Source organism: Penicillium roqueforti (assembly GCF_015533775.1).
Source record: "Penicillium roqueforti strain LCP96 04111 chromosome Unknown scaffold_16, whole genome shotgun sequence".
Classification (NCBI taxonomy): Eukaryota; Fungi; Ascomycota; class Eurotiomycetes; order Eurotiales; family Aspergillaceae; genus Penicillium; species Penicillium roqueforti.
Window position 1 is genome coordinate 538,461 of NW_024067580.1, and position 23,730 is coordinate 562,190.

The 23,730-nt window shown below is 48.9% G+C and overlaps 11 protein-coding genes across 11 annotated transcripts; 6 read left to right on the forward strand and 5 right to left on the reverse strand.

Annotated features, from left to right (window-relative positions):
* Nucleotides 1-196: 196 nt before the first annotated feature.
* On the forward strand, nt 197-978 carry LCP9604111_6331 (putative histone h1.3.; the record flags this gene model as incomplete). The annotated part of the gene is made up of 2 exons (XM_039074241.1): nt 197-298; nt 361-978. The coding sequence occupies 2 exons, from the start codon at nt 197-199 to the stop codon at nt 976-978; spliced, it is 720 nt and encodes a 239-aa protein (XP_038927857.1).
* An 807-nt stretch (nt 979-1,785) lies between these two features.
* On the forward strand, nt 1,786-2,079 carry LCP9604111_6332 (uncharacterized protein; the record flags this gene model as incomplete). The annotated part of the gene is made up of 2 exons (XM_039074242.1): nt 1,786-1,815; nt 1,873-2,079. The coding sequence occupies 2 exons, from the start codon at nt 1,786-1,788 to the stop codon at nt 2,077-2,079; spliced, it is 237 nt and encodes a 78-aa protein (XP_038927858.1).
* Nucleotides 2,080-2,435: 356 nt separating this feature from the next.
* On the forward strand, nt 2,436-2,955 carry LCP9604111_6333 (uncharacterized protein; the record flags this gene model as incomplete). Its single annotated transcript, XM_039074243.1, has 2 exons — nt 2,436-2,540; nt 2,602-2,955. The coding sequence occupies 2 exons, from the start codon at nt 2,436-2,438 to the stop codon at nt 2,953-2,955; spliced, it is 459 nt and encodes a 152-aa protein (XP_038927859.1).
* A 486-nt stretch (nt 2,956-3,441) lies between these two features.
* Nucleotides 3,442-7,338, reverse strand: LCP9604111_6334 (mismatch repair ATPase MSH6; the record flags this gene model as incomplete). Its single annotated transcript, XM_039074244.1, has 5 exons — nt 3,442-4,140; nt 4,194-6,604; nt 6,660-6,837; nt 6,893-6,940; nt 7,006-7,338. The coding sequence occupies 5 exons, from the start codon at nt 7,336-7,338 to the stop codon at nt 3,442-3,444; spliced, it is 3,669 nt and encodes a 1,222-aa protein (XP_038927860.1).
* Nucleotides 7,339-7,671: 333 nt separating this feature from the next.
* On the reverse strand, nt 7,672-9,681 carry LCP9604111_6335 (tyrosine--tRNA ligase MSY1; the record flags this gene model as incomplete). Its single annotated transcript, XM_039074245.1, has 4 exons — nt 7,672-8,722; nt 8,782-9,068; nt 9,121-9,274; nt 9,365-9,681. The coding sequence occupies 4 exons, from the start codon at nt 9,679-9,681 to the stop codon at nt 7,672-7,674; spliced, it is 1,809 nt and encodes a 602-aa protein (XP_038927861.1).
* A 320-nt stretch (nt 9,682-10,001) lies between these two features.
* On the reverse strand, nt 10,002-12,931 carry LCP9604111_6336 (putative raffinose synthase protein Sip1; the record flags this gene model as incomplete). The annotated part of the gene is made up of 2 exons (XM_039074246.1): nt 10,002-12,647; nt 12,740-12,931. 2 exons carry the CDS (start codon nt 12,929-12,931, stop codon nt 10,002-10,004), a joined length of 2,838 nt encoding a protein of 945 aa, XP_038927862.1.
* A 628-nt stretch (nt 12,932-13,559) lies between these two features.
* Nucleotides 13,560-14,823, reverse strand: LCP9604111_6337 (zinc-dependent alcohol dehydrogenase family protein; the record flags this gene model as incomplete). The annotated part of the gene is made up of 4 exons (XM_039074247.1): nt 13,560-13,604; nt 13,660-14,106; nt 14,170-14,559; nt 14,662-14,823. The coding sequence occupies 4 exons, from the start codon at nt 14,821-14,823 to the stop codon at nt 13,560-13,562; spliced, it is 1,044 nt and encodes a 347-aa protein (XP_038927863.1).
* Nucleotides 14,824-15,544: 721 nt separating this feature from the next.
* LCP9604111_6338 (N-terminal L-serine N(alpha)-acetyltransferase NAT4) lies at nt 15,545-16,513 on the forward strand (the record flags this gene model as incomplete). The annotated part of the gene is made up of 2 exons (XM_039074248.1): nt 15,545-15,626; nt 15,726-16,513. The coding sequence occupies 2 exons, from the start codon at nt 15,545-15,547 to the stop codon at nt 16,511-16,513; spliced, it is 870 nt and encodes a 289-aa protein (XP_038927864.1).
* Nucleotides 16,514-16,581: 68 nt separating this feature from the next.
* LCP9604111_6339 (GPI-anchored transamidase subunit GAB1) lies at nt 16,582-18,071 on the reverse strand (the record flags this gene model as incomplete). The annotated part of the gene is made up of 5 exons (XM_039074249.1): nt 16,582-16,820; nt 16,878-17,497; nt 17,553-17,755; nt 17,814-17,878; nt 17,930-18,071. The coding sequence occupies 5 exons, from the start codon at nt 18,069-18,071 to the stop codon at nt 16,582-16,584; spliced, it is 1,269 nt and encodes a 422-aa protein (XP_038927865.1).
* Nucleotides 18,072-18,236: 165 nt separating this feature from the next.
* Nucleotides 18,237-20,374, forward strand: nop7 (mRNA-binding ribosome synthesis protein NOP7; the record flags this gene model as incomplete). Its single annotated transcript, XM_039074251.1, has 3 exons — nt 18,237-18,258; nt 18,312-18,410; nt 18,474-20,374. The coding sequence occupies 3 exons, from the start codon at nt 18,237-18,239 to the stop codon at nt 20,372-20,374; spliced, it is 2,022 nt and encodes a 673-aa protein (XP_038927866.1).
* A 1,103-nt stretch (nt 20,375-21,477) lies between these two features.
* On the forward strand, nt 21,478-22,137 carry LCP9604111_6341 (histidine phosphatase family protein; the record flags this gene model as incomplete). The annotated part of the gene is made up of 1 exon (XM_039074252.1): nt 21,478-22,137. The coding sequence occupies one exon, from the start codon at nt 21,478-21,480 to the stop codon at nt 22,135-22,137; it is 660 nt and encodes a 219-aa protein (XP_038927867.1).
* Nucleotides 22,138-23,730: the final 1,593 nt, after the last annotated feature.

Genomic DNA, 23,730 nt, shown 5'->3' on the forward strand with positions numbered 1-23,730 from the left:
AAGCACGATTCACATCTATCAAATCTTGGTTTTCCCTATTCACGTCGACGCGGTTTCTCCTTCTCTTCCTCACCACCTCCACTCGCCCATACAACTTCCTTCTTCCGTTGTACACCCGTTACTTCAAGTTCAAATCCGTCTCGACGCTCGACCTTGACTACCAAACTTACATACAATCTAACCCGGCTAATTCAAGATGTCTTCCCCGGCTGCCCCGAAGGAGAAGCTCTTCACCGGTATTTCCGCCACTGAGACCAAGCTCCTGGTCTTGGCCAATGTCTGCCTGAAGAATGACAAGGTATGCCATTAATCCTAGGTTCCCTCATTGGAATGTGCTTGCTAATACAGTGGACCACAAAGATCGACTACGAGAAGCTTGCTTTGAACGCTGGCATCAAGGCGTCTTCTGCTCAGACGCTCTTTCGCAATGCCAAGCGCAAGCTAGACAAGATGTACGGCAATAGCAATGCTGATGCCAATGCCAACGGTGCCACGGCCGACCTGTCGCCCGAGGAGACTCCCTCCAAGCGAGGAAAGTCCACCGCGAAGGCGCCTCGTACTCCAAAGGTTCTTTTGTCCCCCAAGGCGACCAAGACTTCAAAGACTGTGAAGTCCCCCAAGGCGACCAAGGCGACCAAGACCTCCAAGGGTGACAAGGCCGCTACCAAGACCGAGGAGAGTGCAGACCAGGTTTCCGCCAAGCCCGAGCTTAGTCCTACCACTGCAAAGTCCGCTGCTGATGTCGCTGGAGGTACTTTCCACGGGGCCACCGTCACTGAGCCTGCCACTGAGCCATCCGCATCTGCCGCCACCACTGAGCAGACCGAGCAAGATGAGGAGGCAAGCGACAAGATCGACAACAACGACAAGGCCGCGCGTGATCTGGTAGTGAACCAGCACCTTCCTGAGTCTCTACTTGCCAAAGAAGATGATACCTACGAGGAGGAGGCGCAGGAGGATGAACAGCACCAGGATTAATTCTATGCTCAGCAACTCCGAAAGCACAAGGTATCAGATTTGCGAAGCGTTTTTTCTACCAGATTGCTAGGAGGTGGTTCGGAGGAGTATGTGATGAGGGAACTGTGAATGCTCTTTAAAGAAAAACAAAAAAAAAAGTGTCTATTGGGGTTTAGTCTCAAGGCAGTGATAAAGCATTCAAATAAAACACAATGAATATTGTATTTGCTATTCTAGCTACGTATACGTATGCCATATTCATACATGCCAATAACCGGGGATTTTATTTGTGGCGCCTGCAGTCAACTGGCGACCCAGAGCCCAACCCATAAATGTCTCTTCTTTCAGGGAGCAGCTATCGGTTCTTTATAAACAGTTGATTGATTCTAGAGTAACTGAGATCATGCCGGATTGGTGTATATTAAAGTTCGCTAGAAGGATATGGTATCTAGCAGTTCAATCTATACATGTCCATTTTTATATTTCCCATCTCCAGTCCGGGAAACTCGATATCAAATTGGATGAAGAGGTCACTCGAGAAGCTCATCCCTTCGGTTTATTTTATTACTTCGATGAATGCAATGTCTCTTCCGAAGTGGGATCCCTCAGTCTTGCGACCCTATTTATATACTGACTTCTCAGGTCACCTTGAGAGTTTATCTTCAATGATCACTTGCTTTTTACACAAAGCTTGCCTTTACAATCGTTTCAACTTCTATTACTGTCCCACGTCACATAGTCATCATGTCTTTCACCCAAAAGCAAGAGAAGACCTCCAACCTGGTGAAAGCCCTAGGCCTCACCCAAGGCTAGATGGAACATTTCCTAATGGGATATCTGTGCATGCAAAAGCCCAAGGTATGTGAGAAAGTGTGTTACTCCGTGAGTACTTAAGCTTAAGAATCTTCATGACAGATTGATCGGAAGAAGCTCGGGGCGCTTAGCAAGGTTACGCCTTCCTCCGTCAGAACTGTCCACACTAAGGGCCGGCGCACCCTCGAGAAATGGGAGGAGACGGTGATATCCGGGGCTACGAAGAAAGCCGAGGAACATGAACGAATCGATGAGGATAACCCTGATGAGGCTGTGGAGGCTGCACATGTCGAGGATACCGAGAATTAGGAAGGAATGAATAGCCAACTTTGCAACAGTCAGCTAGTCTTGAGGTTCCAGGGAGCTGACATGTGTTGTTCAAGATGAATCCAACTTATACATAATTCGAAATCCATAATTGAAATAAGTACAAAAGTCCGTTATAATATAGGCTGTGACCTTCGAGTCTAATATCACAAATTCCCGATTTCCACAAATAAAGTACAAGTAAGCGTTGCTTCTTTATCCTCTTCACTACACAACAGATCGTTTTCCATAGCATCAATATCTCACAACAACCTATCTTCAGTGCCTTTGCAGAGCACAATAAATCCCTATCTCATCAAGCAGACAAAGAGCCCATACATATGTCACCCACTGAGAAAATGTCGACCACGCCATCCCCCAAAAAGAAGTCCGGGGACTGGGGTAATCTCACAGCCGGTGAAATGAAGCTGGTTATGGCCAGTGTTCTATGCACGTCTGGAAAAGTATGCACGCTCTTAATACTGCCTTCAGTCATGACTCAAACTGACTGTTCCTGTAATTTAGCTTGACACCGACAAGCTCGGAAAGCTGACCAGCATGAAGAGAAACTCGGCAGCGAGTCGATTTCCATCCGCCAAACGCAAGCTGGCGAAGATGTTTGAGGATCAGTTGGACCTTATAGGCAATGAGAATGACTCCAATGTGAAGGAAAAAGCGCCAGCTAGAGTCAAAAAGCGCCGTGACAAAGTTGTTGAATCACCCGAACCTGAACCCGAACCCGAACTTGAGATCAAGATCGAGACTGAATCCGGAGAGGGCATGAGCACCGACAGCCCCGTGAAGGCTGAAGCTGAATCAGAGAATAGCAAGGTTGAGGCCGATGCTGATATCAAAATCAAGCCCGAGCCTATTGACTGAGTCATGAAATGTGCCTATGTCTGAGACGCAGTCTCTCTCAAGGGTCTTGATTGGGGTCTTGAGAAGGGTGTTCTCACATAAATTTGCCTAGGATCTGTGATTTGACCAAAATTACCCGGCAGAAGGCGTCTTAAATGCATCTAGTTTGTCCTGTCCCATGAGAATGGCTGTGGCATATGTTTGCCTGGCAATGAGAACTCATTGCACAATAATATGATATGGCTACCGGTAATGTGTTCAGACATGGTGTGACATTCTAGATAATGGATTTGAAGTAAAAACATACTTTGCTATGGGATAGATATTCACATTCACGGGAAACAAGATAACCGAAGAGGTCCAGTGACGCCCTCTGAACCAACATAAAAAACGACAAACGACACGAACGGCCAGTTAAAGTGAAAGATAGACACAAATATCATAGACCCAAATTATGAAGATGGACGCAATAAAGAACGAAGCACCACCGAATAAGTATCTCAATCACTAAAGCGCCTCGATTGCCTTCATCAAGACATCCAAGCCGCGATCAGAGACATCGCCTGCATTTGAGTCTTCCTCTGTGACAGACTCGCGCAGTGCCCAGGCCACATCACTCCACCAGCCCAGACCCACGAAGCCACCACCCTTACGGCGCTCCAGGCTCTCTTTGAGCCGGCTAGTGTGTTCCCACTGCTTGGCAGCAGTCTCCGCACGTTCAATAATTTTGCTCGGAATCCCACACATAGATGCACAGTGCATACCGAAACTGCCTTCTGCGACACCATTCTCAAGCTTGTACAGGAAAGCCACACGGCGCTCGACATCGTCGACATGAATGGCCATACGCTTGGGTGCAATTTCGGGATGATTTTCGAACTCGGCAGCAAGCGAGTGGTAGTGGGTGGCAAAGAAGCCCAAAGCTCCAATATGGGTAGCGATGTGATGAAGTACGGCCTGAGCCACGGCAACACCGTCATAAGAGCTAGTTCCGCGGCCAAGTTCATCAAGAATGACGAGTGAGCGCGGAGTAGCCTCGGAGAGAATCTTCTTTGTTTCGGACAACTCAACAAAGAATGTTGACTGGGCAGCGAAGATGTTGTCGTTCGCACCAAGTCGAGACATGATTCGATCGACTGGGGTCAGTCGGGCTGACTGGCAGGGAAGGTAGCAACCGATCTGGGCCATAATGACAGCAACACAGGTCTATACTTGTTAGCAACATCATTAAAATAAAGGGAGAACCGAGGTGGACACACCATTCGGAGAACAGTAGACTTTCCGGCAGCATTAGCACCGGTCAGCAAGTCAATGCTAGCATGTTTGCCGCCGAGCTGGATGTCGTTGGGAATAAAGTCCTCAACAGAGGAAAGAAGACAAGGGTGACGGAGCTCTTCAAACTCGAGGACACTTCGTTCGTCGTCCACAAACACTGGTCGGCAACTAGGATGACCGATGGCCCCGGAAGCCTTAGCTAAACTGATGAGGCAATCGAGCTGCGATACAATTCTAACAGCAGCCAGCCATGTGCTGTAATGCTCATCGAACCGGGCATGGAACCGCCCAGCGACCTCCTTGACGATTTGACTGTGGGTTTCTTGGGCCTCTTGCAATTTGCGAATGAGGCTTCGGAGCTCGGGAAAGTAGTATCGCTTGACCTGCTTGGTCGCAGACATCTGGTTCCAATTCTTGGGAATATTCTTCACTTTGATGGGAACTTCGAGTTGGTAAATTTCCTTGCCGTTATCCCGGTAGCATATAGCAGAGGACCCCAAATCTCGGCGAGCTTGCTTCAGCATGGCGTCGAGGTCCCGGTGGAGTTGCTCAATGATCTCCTGGGAGTTATCGAAGTCTTCTTCGACACCAGACTCCGGAACAAGAATCCCATTCTCTTTTGCCTTTGGACGATCGAATGCGGTCTTCCAGTATCCCAGCAGAGAGGCAAGATCGGGCATCGCTGTTGTCAATTGACCGATAATGCTTTCGCCTGAGCCCGTGTCACTTTCCTTAAGGAGACCCATGATGTAATCGATTTGTTCGAATCCTTCTAGGACACGTACAAAGTCTTGAGCCTTGCAGTTGCCAGCGTGGATACGGGAGATCAGTCGTTCGAGATCCGGCATCTTTGTTAATTGGGAGGAGAACTGATCCCGGGTACTGGGATCGGAGTTGAGTGAATCAACTGCATCTAATCTTGCGTTGATTTTCTTTGAATCAATCAATGGGTGGCATACCCATTGCTTGAACATGCGTTTGCCGAAGGGCGTAATGCATCGGTTGAGCAACTGGAAGAGAGTGCCCTCAGACCCGCCATCGAAGGAATTGGCGAAGATCTCCATGTTGATCAGGGTCTGGCCGTCTAGTACAAGACTTGTAGCCTTCTTGATGGGATCGTACCACGTGAAGTTGCCAATGGTGATCAAGTCTCGCTCAATCTTCAGCATTCGCAGATATTGAACCAGAGCACCGAATGCAGACATCAGTAATTCCTTCTCGCGAGCTTGACGCAGGGTCTCGGGCCAGGCAGTGAGATTATCGTCGTCCACAGAGACGAAATACTCGCTTGCCTCAAGCTCCCGAACAGTGATATCAGATTCCCAGAACTCCTTACCAGGTTTCATGAAATTCCAGATAGTGGTGGGTCCAGTGTTATTTTTCAGAATGCGCATGGCCTTTTGTGAAACGCAAGATTTCTCCAGTAGCAACTCCCGAGGGCGGGTCTGCGCGACAAAGGTTTCGAACTTGGTCATGTCAACATCGTCCACAAACTCAGACAAGAAGAATTGACCGGTAGCAGTATCGACAAACGCGATACCGAACGCGGGATGCTCGTCCACAATGGCCTCCTTAATCGCAACACAGTATGTGGACATATCATCTTGAAGCATGGAACCCTCGACCAGTGTACCCGCAGTAAGAACACAGGCAAGCTCGCGTTTGATGATCTTGTCTTCTTTGGTGGGCTTCTTGCCCTCTCTCTCTCGCATTTCTTTACCCAGCGCGGATTCAGATTGGTCCACACGGGCAATCTTGAAGCCCTTGGCCACGAATTGGTTCGCCCAGTGATCTAAACTCATCTCGGGAACACCAACCATGCGCATGTTCACTCTGTCCGTGAGCTTGAGATCAAAAAGTTGGTGACCAATAGTGGCATCGTTCTCATAGAGTTCATAGAACTTGCCCTTCTTGAAGAAAACGACAGTATCCCAGAATTTCTGCTTGATCTCCCAGTATTGTTTCTCGAAAGGGGAAAATCTAGACCATGCGAGCGGAGGGATATAGACAGTTCGCGGGTCGTAGTCAGGGTGGCCCTTAGGGTTGCCGTCGATGTCCTTGAGATTAGCAAGCCATGAATAGCGCTGCTCAGGCTCCTTGATGTGGGCCTTTTCCTTTTTCGCGCTAGATGCTGTCTTGGTAGACGCTACAGCAGCTCGTTCTTTCCGAGGTTCTGTATTCTCCGGATCAAACGCCCATCGCATCGCGGTTCCAGCTGAACCTTCTCCCTCTGGGACATCAAGGTCGAGGTCATCATCGGGTGGAGGAGGAGCAGGGACGGAGGAAGATTTAGAGGTAGGCTTCCGTGCCGATTGTGTGGATGGTCTTTTCCTCTTGTTTGAAGATGTAACCGTCTCTTCATCAGAATCATCTGCAACGATGAAATCGTCCAATTCTATATCCTAGTCAGTCGTGTACCAGCAAACCCAACCAGCAAAAGAATACCATACCATCATCCGAGTATCCTCCATCTCCTGCCTCGTTGAACTCATCTTCGCTTTCCGGCTCGGTTCGTCTTCTCTTGGTCGCACGGCCGGAGACGCGGTCCTTGCGTTTAGGACGGAAGATGACCTCGTCGTCATCCTCGCCCTCAGAGTCAGACTCCTTGTAGCTGACCTGCTTTTTCCCCTAGACAGATGGGTTAACAAGATACATCAATTGAGCAATCAGATGCCACACGTACCCGACGCGAAGGTGACATAGTGGACTCCTGTTGTGCCTCTTTGGTCGTCTAGGAAGGGAAAAGTTCGGTCAGATTAAAGGAATAAACAAGCAGCAGAGTCCGAATCAATATACCTTTAAAGAACTACCATTTTCCTGTTCGTCCTCTGGGACTGGAAGGTCGCTGCTTGGGACGGGACTCAGATCCTGCGCAAAGCTTGAGAAGCTTCGCTTTTGTTCCTTCGGTGTGGGCTTGACAGCGCCCTCACTCCGCTTCTCGGAAGCTCTCTGCGCGGGGGAAGATGCCGGTTCTCGCGTTCGACTATTCGAGGGGGTCGCTGGTGAGGACTTTTGGAAGAAACCAAGAATTGACTTCTGGGTTCGCATGTTCTGGGTGCTGGGAGTTGTGCGCTTGAGCGCGGGGGATGGCGACGCAGCGGACGGAGATGAGGCCGATGGTTTGGCCATATTTTTCTTATGAGATCAAAGCAATTGAGATCAAATGAAAATACACTCTCAACTCAACATAGTAATCAGGGGAGTTGTGAGGGAATTGGGGACGGGTGGAGATAAGGCGCGGATCGCGTCGACGCGTAAAGCACTTCGAGACTCGACCTATCCATTGATCGACACCCGTGACCTTGTCTTTTCTCCACCTGTTATGAGCACTTGCGAAGTCTTATTTGTCTTTATGAAGATGGCTTGATAATATTTATACTATTGTACAGATTGAATATTGTAGCATTACAGATTTAGTGGAGATTCGCCTTAGTCCGACTTGGTCGGCTCTGTCGGCTCAATCTACTCAGATTCAGTCTCCCATCCAGGAGCCGTGAGACCTTGCGCACGATATTCTTCATCGGGCACAATGTGAACAGCCTTGAGCTTCCACTTGCCCAACTTTAACATTAGAAGGTTGCCGTTCAAGACAAACTCCTTTGTTTTCTCTGCGTCCCACGGCCGGATAGGTGTGAAGGATAATTGGTCTGACATGGGGCCACTATCACCAGGACGGCTGCCGACTTTGGCGCCATTGTTGACGATGACTCGGTGGCCCTCGCTCTTGGATGAAACAAGGCCGGCTGACCATAGAATTTTATTGAACGGCTGGTTGAAAACCAGCGATTCGGGCAGTGTGACCTTGAAATCTCCCATGTTGGCCCAATTTGTTTGGGGGGCATATGGATTTCCGGACTGAGGAGTCGAGAAGCCAGCGGTGGGGGATTGCGGATGACCAGATTGAGGAGAGGATGACTTGGGAAGAGGAGTGGGCTCTGCGGTTGAGGATCGGGGACGGAATAGCTGGCGATGTTGGAGAGCCACGGCATCAGCTTCGACCTTACCATGGATAAGCTCGACAAACTCATGCGCGAGCTTGTGCTGCGCAACGCGCTGAGATGGGTCCTTGTTCTGCTCCTCCATGATGGTAGCGATTTCAGGCAAGGGTACGAAAGTGAACATCTTGAGATATTGCTCGACAACATCGTCAGGCGTGCGCACAAAGTACTGGTAAAGTTCGAATGTAGAAGTCAGGTCCTTATCGAGCCAAACGGCGTTTCCAGCAGACTTGCCGAGCTTCTCGCCGGACGGGGTTGTCAGAAGCGGCGTAGTGAAACCGATCGGGCGATCTAATTCTGATTCTAATGGATTGCGGAGTTGTTCGTCGGCAGTGTTTCGGCTGATAGACTTGACAGCCTCCATACCGAACAGAATATTTCCATATTGGTCGGCACCTCCGACTTGGATTTGAGTGCCCTGTTGGAACAGCGTCCACCAATCCCATGCCTGGAGAATAGGATAGGAAAACTCAGCAAATGACATGCCATCTCCTTGGTTCAATCGCGTCTTGACACTAGTAGAAAAGTTCAGTAAACCCGCGTCAACAGCACTGTCGGACCTGCCAAAACTCACGTATCTCTGCCGAGCATGGGACCAAGTCGCATGAAAGCGCCAAGGTCTCGCAACACTTCAAGGAAGGGCATCGAGTTCCACCAAGTGTTGTTATTTGTCAACGCCCGCTTCCACATTGGGTTCTTCTCGTGTCCGTGTCTCCTGCCGTAGTGCTCAATGCTCGAGCCCAACTTCTTCAACTGCATATGCATGCTAGCCATGTTTGCTTTCCGGATTGAGGAATGGACAGCATCTCGGCCTTTGAGGCGCCCGCTGGGGTCGCCGACTCTAGAAGTAGCACCGCCGAGCTATGGAGTATTAGGTTGGTGCATTCAATTTGGCGTGAAGTAGGCAACTTACTAGAAATGTCACAGGTAATCCCCAGACATATCCCCAGGCCAGAACCATGAAAGGAAGCATGTGTCCAACGTGCATTGAGGGGGCAGTCGGGTCGACTCCAACATATATTCCAACCCGCTTCTCTGTGAAGACCTTGTGCAACAAGTCCCGTTCACTGTAATCGAAAGGAAACGATTAGCGAGCCATTCAAAACATTTCCGGCAGCAAATGCCAGCAACTTCATTATATCCTAGTGTGCACATACCCGACAACATCATGGATCAATCCTCGCTCTTCCAAGTGTTGCGCGAAGTTCTTCCTCTTCCCGGCTTTGATCTCCTCCGCGAAGCCGGCCCATTCCTGCTCCCCGTCTTTCATACGCTGGATATACTTTTGTGTAATCCATCTCTGCTGTTGAAAGCATGTCCCGGACTGCAAGGTGGACAATACTGGCCGATTGCTGTCACCGCGCGGCAGAATCGCTGTTGTTGCGGCAAAACTGCGCGCTCCGCACGGGATCCGACGGGGTGTGAGAAGGCTGCGGTATGGCGCTGGGCCGAGCGATGCCGACTGTAGTCGCATTGGACCGGTGTGAGAATGAGGATATTAATAAAACGGCTCACAATGGACTCGAGTCTGCACACGATCAACACCTCCAGGGCCAGCTCCAGATGTCCGAGATTCTTTCGATACGTGCGGAACATTAATGATGCGGCCCTTATCTCTGATATGTTGATTGATTTCCTAATTTGGGCTATATTTAGGGCTTAGGGCCAGAGAAGTACATGGACTGGGATTCAGATCCGTGATTGTAGAGAAAGATGCCATGTTGGAATAATACTCTCTCCATCTAGCAAACAAAATGGTAAAGTCTTTAAAGACGACTGGCTTCAAGTGCTACGTCAACTCACAAAAACCTGCACGAATGCCTCGTTACTCCATCCACTGTCCAATTTCATCGATTTCCATGCCGCCAATATATCGATTGCCAGGACATTAGCATTCTCTCCACCTTGTTTCCATACCGTATTCTGTGGAACTGGTCGTCCCAAAATCATGACCATGAAGTTTCGTGCAATGCTCCTGTCTTGAAGATCCGAGAAATAGATCCCCAGAGTGCCCAGCGCTTTTAAGCTGATGTCAACTCGTAAACGACCATTCTCAACAACAGATATATCTGAAGTCACTATAGCCGCTACACCAGTCATCTTTCCCAAAAGACCGAGCACAGCCACGTGTGTCAGACGGTCACCAGAAGAGTTGCCGTCATGGCTGCCCGTCAGCATGAACGACTGAGTCGGGTAAGCAGTGAGGATCTCCCAGCCCTTTGGCCCCAGAACAACTGATACCAGAGATTCCCGGCTCAACGGCCGCATGCGATGCGATATCCTACCGCTGCTGTGTGCACGCACAATATACTGGCCTTCGGAGTCCTCGTGAATTCCTGGGAAATCCATCAATGGGACTATGATCGAGGCCTCGGCAGATTGAATATTGAAAACGCCTAAGATTCCACTTCCAGTCTTGGCCCAGCCGGTATAGCTTCCAACGCGCAGAACACGTCCTTCGTCGTAGTCGTTGTATATGTCTATCGTGCGTCCAATGACACTAGGACGCAAGATCACCGTGATTCCTTTGACAGTAGGTGCAGTTATCTGATTGAGTAGGGCCAGGTCATGTTTACCCGGCTCATCGGTGATATAAATTGGCCCTCCGGATACACATCGAGCTGCAGCGTGGAATGACGCGTATAGGTGACTTGTTTGGAACATATCCCAATCCGGCAATACGTTCAAATATCGGGTGAGTAATGCATTATGAGCATTACAAAACACATGCCATGGGTGAGAGGCAACAACATCTGGAAAGAAGTCGTCGGAGTTTCGCAATGGAATAGTGGGCTTGTTGGTGGGCATTTGTGAATGGAAGATTATTTGAGGGGTCATTGACCCGCATGAGATTGACCGAGTGCTCAAGTGCTTAAGTGATGCGATAGACCATGCATCTTGATAAGAAGTCAAGAATCTTCGGCGGTCCGCTGGGTCATCAAGGAGGTCAAGGAAGAATTGTGCATCTGTCTTGACCGAGTCTATACCAACAGACGTAAGGTAGTCATAGAACTCATCGTAGAATCGGTTGATATCATCGGGATCAATGGCAACGATTGTGCCATCTAGAGGGCTCTCCGTGAATGACCCATTGGCAGCTGCGTCTTTGATCTTCACTTGCTTTGTTTTGAATTTTTGGGCTAGATCCCCATCTGGTGAGATACCTCCCCAATAACCCAGCAAGGCATGCCAGACCGCGATATGGTCGATATCGGGATGTGATCGACGAATAGCTCCCACAGTATGCTTCAATCCTTCCGGAAATCCTTTCGGGTGTGCTTCGAACTGCTTCCAGCCTTGCTTGAACTGAGACTGCCCTTCATTGTCGGTTGTCTGCCAGCCATCATCGATAATAAGATTGACGATGTTGATCCCATTCGCCTTCAACGAGTCTAAGGCATGCAAGATCTTCTCTTCGGTGAGGTCCTGTCCAAGCCCATTCCAGGTACAATATGTGAGACCGTCGAACCACTCAGAAAGCCACTGTGCACTCGGGTCTTTCTCAACAATGACCATATCATCACCAGGGGGAGATAGTGGGACCGAATCGTCCAAATCCAGATTACTCGTATCAGCAAATGGCCTGACGACTTTCCGTGCCTCATAAACCACTGCAGACATGGCAACTTCAAAGTTTTCCGCTGCGCTAACAAGCACATGGAATTCAGATGCTTCTAAATCGTCACTTTTTGCGGAGATCACGACTTCACCGTTCCCACCTGACTGAAACACGGTCAAAACATCGTTGACTCCAGAAACGGCCAGTAGAACAAGATTCACGCCATCATCACGCAGGAAAGAGCAAAATATCGCATCTTCAGTAAGTCGAAATTTATCTTTGCCATGTCTAGGGCCAAGCCATGCGCTCCCCACACGTACTAGTGAGAAGTACCTCACCACCGACGAAGCGGTCCCAAGTGCAAGTTGTTTGATGGTTGAAGATCCATTTCGAACAGCATCTGTATCTCCAGAAAGAGCCCAGAGGATCGATCCAGGAGCTTCACTGGGTCGAGACTCAATCCGCAAGTCACCATGAAGATTATCGATGTACTTTTCTAGTTGCTCTTTGGGAGCTCGTGCAGCGACACCAGTGGACACAGCGTTGTCAAGATCAGAGTAGCGTGCACTATATAGAATTTCACCGTCGCCCACCGGGTGTCTTTGATTAGCCCACTGCCATTCTGTGTCTGGGCTGGTTCGGAACCGGACTGTGAACTGTGCATGACCTCCTGGGGCTGGTAGGATTATCTCTTCTGAGAATACATAGCGATGATAGTTGTACTCTTCATCGTTTCCGGACAAAAGATCAGCATGATCTGTGTTACATCTTTGCAATGGCAGATGTTCCCATTCGGGGCCAGTGATGTTATGCCAGATCTGTGCTTCCCATGATTGTTCGGGGAATGAGCCGCTGGACTCGATAGTGACCGTGAAACGTAGCTGTTGACAATTTTAGTATTCCTTTGCATTACACCCTCAATCATTTCAGAAAGTCTGGCAATATCAGATATGACCATATTTGGGGGACTCACCGCATCTTCTTCCAATCGCGATGCCTTCTTCGCCGTTTGGAGACAAGTGATTTGTCCCAGCGGAGGATAGGATGTGACACGTGCAAACATGGCCATTTGAGCCGGATAAACAAATGATGCTTGTAGCTGTCGTGCACTTTGGCTAGGGCCCTGGATTGGGAGGGTTGAGGTATCTCTATTAATGACCTCCATTGAAGATAGGTAGGTTGTTGGATGAGGTATCTCGCCCAGGAGGCGGAAATAAGTATGAAAAAAAGGTTATTTACGAAATGTCTCACAAGAGACTATAGAAAACTTGTATGCTTGAGTGTAACAGAGGAAAAGAAGCAGGTGGTTGGTTTTAACTCCTGCAGGGGACGGAAGTGGCGGGGAAGCTACCGCTGTCCAACCAGAATGAGCCTCACCTCATCTCGGACATCAACATACTATTTTCGAATTACTACCAGTTTTTAAGTTGACTGCCTTCTTGAAAACTGCAAAGACACTAGGATAGTTCTAAGTATTGTATGTTCTCCACTAATAAAAACTTCATTGTTTATTTGAGATTTATAAACAGGATGAATGAGCATAAAAAAAAAAAGGTAAATGAGAGAACGACAAGAGTCGAACCGGAACAGTCCAGGTAGTGGAAGATCTTAGGCACTTCCCTCGTAGTACACGCAAAGCATGTTACCACTGGGCCACCCGCTGTTGAGTCATCAGTAGTAGCTTCCTTTTCCTTGTCTCTCGCACTTTCCAACATTAGAAAGTTGTCACAACGGATGCCAGCAAGACTTATGTTATATTAACGCTGCTCCCTAGCCTCTTTTCATTCCACTTCTTAGTTGATCTTGATAGTCAACTTTCCAAAGTGCTTCTGGGTCCACTGAATTTCGATCTGTTAGCATTCAATCCCTCCTTCCTAATTAAAAACAACTTACCATATGATCATAGGCTTCCCGTGTCTGGTCAAGGGTGAACACCTTGTCATCCATCAAAGGGTGGATATCATTAGCCTCGATGGCTCGGACCATATCCCTCATGAGAGCTTTGCTACCAACATAAACACCACGCACAGTGCAGATGTGAGTCAAGGCCTCCAAAACAACCGGCTGCTTCTTCGGGTCTACGCCTGAAAGGAACCCAATGACACTAATGACACCGTCGTACTTAATACACTTGAAGCTCTCATGAAGCGTTCCGCTGCCACCCACTTCGACAATCTGGTCCACGCCAGCTCCGTCGGGGGTCAGCTTGCGAGCAGCATCGCCCCAGTTAGGCTCAGTCTTATAATTGATGACATGATCAGCCCCAAGCTTCTTGAGCCTCTCGGCCTTCTGGGGAGAAGAGGTTGTCGCGATGACTGTCGCACCAGCAACTTTGGCGAACTATAAAACAAGCAGCATTAGCCAAGTCTATTATGAAGGAGAGCAGATGAGTTTGGTACTAACCTGCAAGCTAAACATACTGACACCACCAGTTCCTTGAACCAGAACGGTCTGGCCCGGCCTCAGAGGCTTCAGGCCATATAGTGCATTCCAGCTGGTGAGCGCTGCGCACGGGAGGGTGCTAGCTTCGCGGACATCGAGATTTTTTGGCGCCTTGACAAGACCCAGTTCATTGAATACGCCATATTCACGCAGGGTACCGTCGATCACACCACCTAGTCCAGTATTCGCTGCGTGTATGTCAATGTCGCCGTATTGGTGGCCCTGATTGAAGAGAGTCGCAACTCGGTCGCCCTTTTTGAATTCAACGACTTTGGATCCCACTTCGATAACTTCGCCGGCGCCATCAGATCCCGGCACTACAGGCAAATTGAGAGGAAATGGATAGAGGCCCTGTGGGAGAGAAGTTAGAGGCCGGTTATGGCAAAGTAATGGTGTTGCGCAAACAATTCAGTCAAAGTATAAAATATTGGCTTTCTCGTGCAAAGGCCATACCTTTGGAATGGTTAGGTCGCGATAGTTCAGCGACGCAGCTTGGAGCTTCACCAAGACTTCATTTTCACCGGGTTTGGGAACAGGAACATCCTTGCAAACAAGACCGTCGAAGTCATGTTTGTCATCTTCAACAATCCATTGTTTCATAGTGGAAGAAGGCATTGTACTAAAATGTATCAATATATTCAAAAAAGTATACTACGTATGACAAAATGAGTATGGGGGTTGGGGGTTTATATTGAAGCCCTCTGACGTATTTGACGTATCGGCAGATGCATCCGTCCGATTTCAGTGACCTTATGACGAAAGGATTATTAAGAAGGTGGATATCTGCTTCATGTTTATTGGTAGCCAAGAGCTCCTATACAGGTTTTATGATGTGAATTATTAATTGATAGGAGATATTACCTTTCGAACCTTGGGATATATATCAAATCACAAGGTTGAGTAGGGAAATATGTAATTCGGTGACTCGGCTGCTGCGGATCATATATCCGCTAATAAACAGGTGATCTTCTCACAGCATAATGGCCTTGTTAGATGCACTGGGATTCCATGTAGGTGGTTTAATCCGGCGAACATGGTGGCATAGGCGTATCCAGGGAGAAGAGCAAAGAGAATGAGACTAAAAGGATTTGATATTCAAAGACGGAAGGATAGCAAGAAATGAGGATTGTTCTCCAGGGATGAAGAAGGTAAAAATATAGGATGAAGGACAAGAAGGGGATAACTATATGTATGACAACTCAAATCGGGCATATAACTTCCCGTCAAAAGTCCGGGGTCCCGGCCCCTCACCAGAACATCCTTCAACTATGAAACGCAAAACCCTGTCATACAAGCTGAATTAAGAGACTATCTTCCTCTGACATATTTTTGAACTATGCCGTCCGTGAAAGAAGGCCGAGTCGAGAAATTTAAAGCCAAAACACCGCGAACCACAACCCGACGCGTGTCCAGCAAAAGTGAGTAAATACACCACTGTCACAAGCATATTTCATCCTCAAAACATGTTTTATTGATTTGCTTTAACCAAATGGCGACGCGTGCTAATAATCCCTTAGTCCCACTGGTTGAACAGACCAACGCATTATCTATTAGCGACTTCGTCGCCCAATACGTGACTCCACCGACGCAAGTAGGAGATTCAGCTGAAAATGATGCGATTGATCAACTACATCCATCTCAAGATCAGCCACAGCAGGATATGATCCCCATGTCGCTCATGGATGTCTACTCTGCGGCAACTATCCCCGCGGCTGATCTGGAAGCATGTCTGGATCTGATCGAGCAAACCTCAAGTCAAGCCTACATGGCGTCGAACGCAGGCTGGTCACGTACCAAGAAGCGGAAGGAGATGAAGTTGCCAGATATGAAGTATTTGATTTTGCGGGACGCGCCGAATGATAATAGTGATCCTAGTGGGCGAGTTCCGAGAGAGAAGCAGCGGGATATTGCCGACAACAATGCTCCGTCTCCACCCCCGAAGGAACGCGAGGAATCTATTTCATCGCCTGATACTGTTTCTGGGAACGTGCTTGGCTTTTTATCATTTATGGTCACATACGAGGACGGAAAAGAGGTTGTTTACTGCTACGAGATTCACTTGTCGCCGACGGCCCGGGGACGGGGCGTCGGGAGGTTGCTTATTGGTCGGATGGAGGCGATCGCTGGTGCTGTCGGCTTGGAGAAGTCTATGCTGACGGTTTTCAAGTCGAATGAAATTGCTCGGCGGTTCTATGAGCGGCTTGGTTATGAGGTTGATGAGTATTCGCCCCGACCGCGCAAGTTGCGCAACGGGACTATAAAGGATGTTGACTATTTGATCTTGTCGAAAATTTTGAAATTATAATAGCTGGATATCTCTTTGTTAAGGGTTTGAATGCTAATAGTGGATATGAGGATAGTGGCGTGCATACACTACACCTGTCGCACCTCTGTGCCCACTTGCTCTGGGTGTTCTTGCTCCCACTCGTCTCTGAGAGCGGCAAAGATGGTGTCGGCCAGGAGGATGGAGAGGCCCAAACTCCAGACTAGAGTGATGGCGTAGAAGAAATTGGCATTTCCGGATCCTGCGTAGATCCAAAGGTGGTAGAAAGCCGGACCGAGAAGACTGGAGTACAAGATTGCCGAGCCCGCAAAGAAGGTATAACGCATCACTGTACCAAATTAGTCAAGTTGATCCTGAGATATGCTCAATTATTGGAAATACTCACATGGGAAAAGGTGGCGATATAATGGTAGCAATGCGAAGAACAGTGATGCATCTGAGATGCTAGGGTATGGCTTGAACACGGCGAAGACACCCAATAGCGAGGTAATCACGAATAATGGCTGACTTCGGAAGCGAGCAGTGAGACCCCCGACATAGCTGGCCAAATGAAGCCAGAAAACGCCGAGGAAGAACTCTCGAAATGAGTCGAACATCTCAATAAAAAAGTACCACCACAGCCCCACGTTCGGAGTCAAGTCTGGAACCAAAAGATGGAAACCATATGTTGCCGAGATAAACTCCCAAAAGTTGCCGGTGATCAGACAGGATAGGCCAAGCAGGCCTGCCACACTGGCTAGCAGTAGGATAGCATGTTGGATAATGAACGATCCAGCACTGGGTGGGCTAGGTCCCTCCAACCGCCGGTCATAGCATAGCAAGACCAACGGGATAAATAGCAGCGCCGGGTACAGAGACAGGTATGAAGCAAATCCAAGGGCTAGCATCGCATTGATGCTATTTCCGCCGACTGCATTGGAGATGGCGAAGAGGATTCCGGATGTCGTAAATACGCTGGTTGACCGCGCTAAACATGTCGCAATAGTAAGGGGATTGAACAAGAACCTATCCGTCGTAAGCATGTAGATATACATATGATGGGGAAGCCAGAGATTTATACCATGCTGCAACGGACACTCCATCCCATCGAACATGTTTTCGGACTGCTGAGTGTAGTCTCGATTTGACTGACTGGCCCGACGCAGATATAGTCATCAATGCGTACGCGTTCATGAGGTCGACAAGGAAGTAGAAAATTGCTGTTGGCAAGGGCCAGCTCTTCGCATCCGGGAGTAGGGCAAACAGAGGTAACAGGAGCGGTGCCTAGATCATCAAATTGTCAATTCAAGGAACGGAGTCGCAGGGATCTAGTTCCACGAACCTGGTGGAAGACGCCACCATCATAAGGCGACACATTTCTTGTGTACAAGAAAAGGCCTTCTTGCACTACATGCAATTAGTTTACAGAATGCGGAGTCAATAATCGGAGACACGTACGGCGTTTGAAGCTATTAACAGGTGTTGAGACTTCGACTCTCCCCGTTAACAAATCAGGCAATGAAGGAAAAAGACATGTAAGAAGCAGACGCAGCACGAAAGCTGCGCCAAATACAGCAATCTTCCGTCGGTCTACAGCCATGACGGGGTGAGGGTTTGGTTGTTGATTCCAGCTGGTCCCCATGGAGCCAACGCTCTCCGCCTTCGGGCACGGGCCACTTTGTTGCGGTAAGAAAAAAAAGTTATCGAGAAATTTTCTTCTTCTTATCAGCAGCCCGTTTAGATCTTTTGACAACCACTTTTCATCATGGGCAAAGTTAAGAAGAAGGGTATGTTGAAATGAACCGGCAATTTCAATTGAATCTACTGACCGTCCTTGCAGGTACCTCTGGCGCAGCCAAGAACTACATTACCAGAACTCAGGCCGTGCGCAAACTTCAGATCTCTTTGCCAGATTTTCGCCGACTATGCATCTTCAAGGGTAATTGCCTCTTCTATCGGTCTTTCATCTGAATCGCAAGACTAACATGAATTCCGATATCAGGTATCTACCCTCGCGAGCCCCGTAGTAAGAAGAAGGCCTCTAAGACCTCTACGCCCAACACCACCTTCTATTACACCAAGGACATCCAGTATCTGCTACATGAGCCGCTGCTCAACAAGTTCCGTGACCAGAAGGCACTTGCGAAGAAGATTGCTCGCTCTCTCGGCCGTGGAGAAGTCAGCGATGCCTCCCGCTTAGAGAAGAATAACGCTCCGAAGCTCACCTTGGACCATGTCATTAAAGAGCGCTACCCGACCTTTATCGATGCTCTCCGTGATCTTGATGACGCTCTGTCTCTTCTCTTCCTCTTTGCTACCCTTCCCTCCACCGACCATGTTCCTTCTAAGACCGTTGCGCTCTGTCAGCGCCTTTGCCATGAGTTCCAGCACTACCTGATCATGACAAATTCTCTGCGCAGATCCTTCCTTTCTATTAAGGGCATCTACTACCAGGCTACGATCCAGGGCCAAGACATTATGTGGCTTGTGCCATACCGTTTCGTTCAGCGTGTCAATGGCGACGTCGATTACCGTATCATGGCTACTTTTGTCGAGTTTTACACCACCCTGCTGGGCTTCGTCAACTTCCGCCTATACTCCTCAATTGGATTGAGATACCCCCCTAAGTTCGATACCCGCAGTGACGAGAACGGTGCCGAGTTGGCGGCTTTCACTCTTGAGGGCCGGACAGTCGGTCAGGTGCCCAAGGCTATTGAGGCTAGCAAGGCTCAGAGCAACGGCAACTCTAACAAGGAAGTTTCCAAGGAACTCCAAGCCAAGGTTGACAAGGTAATTAAGAAGGCCAGTTTGGACCAGAACACGGATGAGGAGATGGTCGACACTACCGACGAGGCAACCGATGCCATCGACCACTTCGAGCCCGCTGCTCCTGAAGCTGACACCCTCCCCCAACCTGCGATGAGCGGCAACGAGGCCGGTGCACTCTTCGCCCCCTTTGTGTTCTACATTTCCCGTGAAGCGCCTAAAGCCCCTCTCGAGTTCATTCTCCGCTCATTCGGCTGCAAGCGTGTTGGATGGGCCTCCGTTCTGGGTGATGGAGCTTTCACTAATGACGAGACCGACCCTCGCATCACTCACCAAATCGTCGATCGCCCCCAACTTCCCCAGGGATCTCTTCCCGCCATTCCTGCTGCCGATGAGAACGCTGTCCAGAAGGTCCAGCCTGGAACCCGCATTCCTGGCCGTACCTACGTCCAGCCCCAGTGGGTCTGGGACTGCATTAACGAGGGTAAGCTCCTCCGAGCTGATCTCTACGCACCCGGTGCCACTCTCCCACCCCACTTGAGCCCTTGGGTCAAGGCTACTCGCGGCGCTTACGACCCGCGCGCCACCCTTGCCGATCAGGAGGAGGAGGATGAAGCCGAGATTGCCGCCGAGGCCTCTGATAGCGATGAGGAGATGGAGGACGAGCCCGCGGCTGACGCTAAGCCTGCTACTGCTGAAGAGTCCGAGGAAGAGTCTGTCGATGGAGGCATGGATGTCGCCGGCACTGACGACGAGAGCGAGGAGGAGTCTGAGGAGGAAGTCGAAGACTTCGGCGGCTTTGAAGAGGAAGCCGCATCCGAGTCCGAAGACGACGATGAGGCTGCCCGCACTCGGCACCAGAAGGAGCTCGAGGCCGAAGCCGCTGGTCTGCCTTTCACCGCCAACGCCGCCACTGATGAAGCTGCCAAGAAGAAGTCTTCCAAGTCCAAGAAGGTCGCTGCGAAGAAGCGTAGCGAGGACGAGGAGCTTGAGAGACAGAAGATGATGATGAGTCGGAAGAAGCGCAAGCTGCTTGAGAAGATGATGTATTCCAACAAGAAGACTGCTGATGAGTCCGCCAAGCTCCGCTCCAAGAGACGCAAGCTTGAGAAGGGCGAGAAGGGCGAGAAGAAATAAAGCTCGGATCATTTGTGCATGTTAGATAGTGCTTTTGCCGGGCGTTGCGGTTTGGATATGTCCCATGTATAGGCACCTCAAAAATTTTGTGAAGTTTTAATGCTATTTACGGGATGACACCCCAGTTATATGTATACCTTTGCCCCTGCCATATTGGAACAACACGTTTATCGTAAACCTAGGCTGTGGCCTCGGAAGTAAATGGTCTTTGAAATTTGCGTGCGCTTTTCCCATGTTGCCATCCAGGCGAACACGCACAACTCGATTTTGGAAATGGAATTCAGGTCGCTTGCTTTCAAGATTGATAGAAATGTCCCGTGTCGTAGCCATGATATAGATGCAGATGCTGTTGCACCCACACGTGAAGAATACCATGATGTCGAAGGTCGACAGTAAAACGGGCTGCGATCGTTGACTTTTGTGGGATTTCCTAGTCATGTTTTATAACAGGTTTTCGTTCCTTCTGCTGAGAATATTGTCTAGGTCAATCACCTTAGTCCGCCCTGAATCTCGGTATCAAGGATGTTCAGCATGGCATCAGTTGCGCCCAAGGTAGCGGTGCGAGATTAAAAGTGGCCGAGGTGGTACTGGACAATATAGTACGAGCGAAGGGCTTCTCGAATGCGTATGGCGGCCGGCCTTAGATTCATCGTCTGGGTACGGTATCGTACGTCTGGATTCTGGGCCTAGACTTTGAGAATCCCTTTGTGAAGGAACGAGATTGAAAAGACGGTTCGTCCGAATAATACATTTACACCCAGGCTCGGAGAGGACGTATGAAGGCCCTCGGGATCACTTACAAAGGGTGGAATATCCAAGACGAAGCAAACTGACCCGCAGGATATCTTCTTATTCGTCAAAAGTCACCATCTGGAAACTCCCCGCGGTTGGTGTCAAGGTTGCGGCTGATATTTCCTAATATGGAAGGAAGGTCCGATTAAGCTCCCGAGGTCGGATATAAGGCTCGGGGCCTACTCTTGCCGATCAACAAATTCAGGACGATGAAAATATTCATCAGATTCATAGCTATCGTTTTCCTCACTGTAATCACTCTCTTGTACCTCTCCATTCGGTCGCAAACTCACCGGCCAACCGTCACCGAAATGTCTTTCCGGTTACATCTCGTTCGGCACGCAGAGGGGATACACAACCCCGGCCACGACACAACCATTCTCGATCCTCCATTGACAGAAAAGGGGATCGCACAATGCCTGAAACTCTGCGAAGACTTTCCGTTCAAGGAGAGTGTTGGCCTAGTAATGACATCTCCGCTCCGACGCACTCTTCAAACAGCACGTCTGGGCTTCCAACAAACCATCGATGAGAAGTTTTACGCCCAAGGCTCCGGGGCAGGAGTTCAAAATGGAGCAACCCTTTTGTTAGAGCCAGATGTGCAAGCACACTCCGCTCGGCCATGTGACACTGGCTCAGATATCGCGATTTTACGTTCGGAGTTTTACGATCTCCCATGGGAAATCTTGGATTTAGATCCCACATTCCCAGCAAAGGAGGGGCTTTATGCCAGTGATCCGGAGAGCTTGAGTCTGCGCGGAGCACGAATTCAGCGTCGATTGGAGCAGAAATTTAAAGAACTGAAGGACAGCAAAAGACCTGACATTGCCGTTGTTACACATGGCGGGTTTTTGAGCTCCGTCATCGGTCAGGAGAAAACAGAAGTCGGACAAGCAAGGTGGAAGACGTTCATGGTGACATTCGATCAGGATTCGAGAATTGATTCGAGAATTCTTGTGGAATCAGAGTGAGAATGTCCAAGTCGTTGATTCCGTTGGTGCATGAAATAGACCGAACCTGTGCTTTTCCGCTTAGATTTCTTTTTCTCTTTGTAACTATCATATCGGATGAGAAATAATTCACCATGTCCAACCAGCAGAAATGTCGAATTAAATTTCCGAAGTCCGCATCAGCCCTATCTCCGAGTCTAAACGACCACGATCTACAACCCCACATTTATACCCGACAGGTTCCAAGGTTACCTCCTGCTAAGATTTCGAAGTTACCATCCGTGGAGATCTGAGGATTTGATGTCCGAAACTCGTGGTTTTTGCAAGAATCAATTACTGGTAGAAAAAAAGACAAATCCGATGCTAGTGCTCGCCGTGTCACGATCTTTAAAACCCTCTTCGATGACCTTCATGGATTTATGTTGGTAACAACAGCAGTCAGGCCTGGGAAAGTGCCGGAGAGCTCAGCCGCAACCTCAGCCCGCCAGCACCTGGCGCTGGCTCTCGTGTTCAATGTGAGCTTTTAGTGCTGAGCAATCTGTGAAACCTTCCGTGACGCCTACTTTCCAAATGTAGTGGACAACATAGGTCGGTCTATTTTGTGTGAATATATATATTGTGGCTACAGAATTACCGATTTTTGGAAACTAAAGAGCAACCAATATCCTTTCGCTGTACTACATGCGAAACAGGCTGGGCTGGGCTGATATTGGCACTTCGCTGACTCCGGTTGGTCATGTCTCACGGTTCCATCGATATTTCATCTCACCAGTCGTTATCAATAATACTTCGAATGTAATCCATTGTCGCTCTGTAATCTATGTGGCAAACTGAGAATCTGATGCTGTTACAAATTCTAGGTTGCCGAACCTAGAAAAGCACTGTCCAGGAATGCCGACTAAAGCAATCTGAATTCTTCCTGTCGAGGTGCTCATTTCCTGTAGTAGTATATCTCGATCCGATTTTTTAAGCTGAGGCCTCCTCTCATACAGACCTCTGTCCCAGGCCAGTATCTCGGCGAAGTGTTTACCAGTTCACGCCGAGGTCCAATATTTCTTCACGTTGAGCATAGAATGCAACCATATAATACATATGTAGCTGCAAGTGGCAAGTTTGAAATATCATTCTGCCTCTTTTAATTATTATTCCATGGATTCGACGCCCCTGGCATGGCAAATGGCGTGGTTAGGGTTACTCTAGGAAGTATGCAGAGTCTACCCTTGTTCCAGGCCCTATTCCAGACGCTCTTCTGACGGTCAAACTATCATGAAGCAAGGCAAGGATGTTGAGTATTCGTTGAATATACAGGCACTAAACCAATAATTGTAAGGTAATAAGTTGTTGTCCTGCTGACGGGTGCCATTAACCCGAAGGATTCTATCAAAATACCCACGATGAATGGATTATTTGCAGGTAAACAATTCCATATAACGTTCAGGTAAACACCCTCAAACCTATGGCTAATAAATTATATATACAGCCACCTATATGTAGGTCGCACCTTCCAAGGTTCATCCCCGCATTCCATATTAGTACAGGGACAACTTTTGATTTCGAGTAACATTGGAAGAGCCCTGGAAAAACCATCCTCCCCTGAGACCATTGTATTTCTAA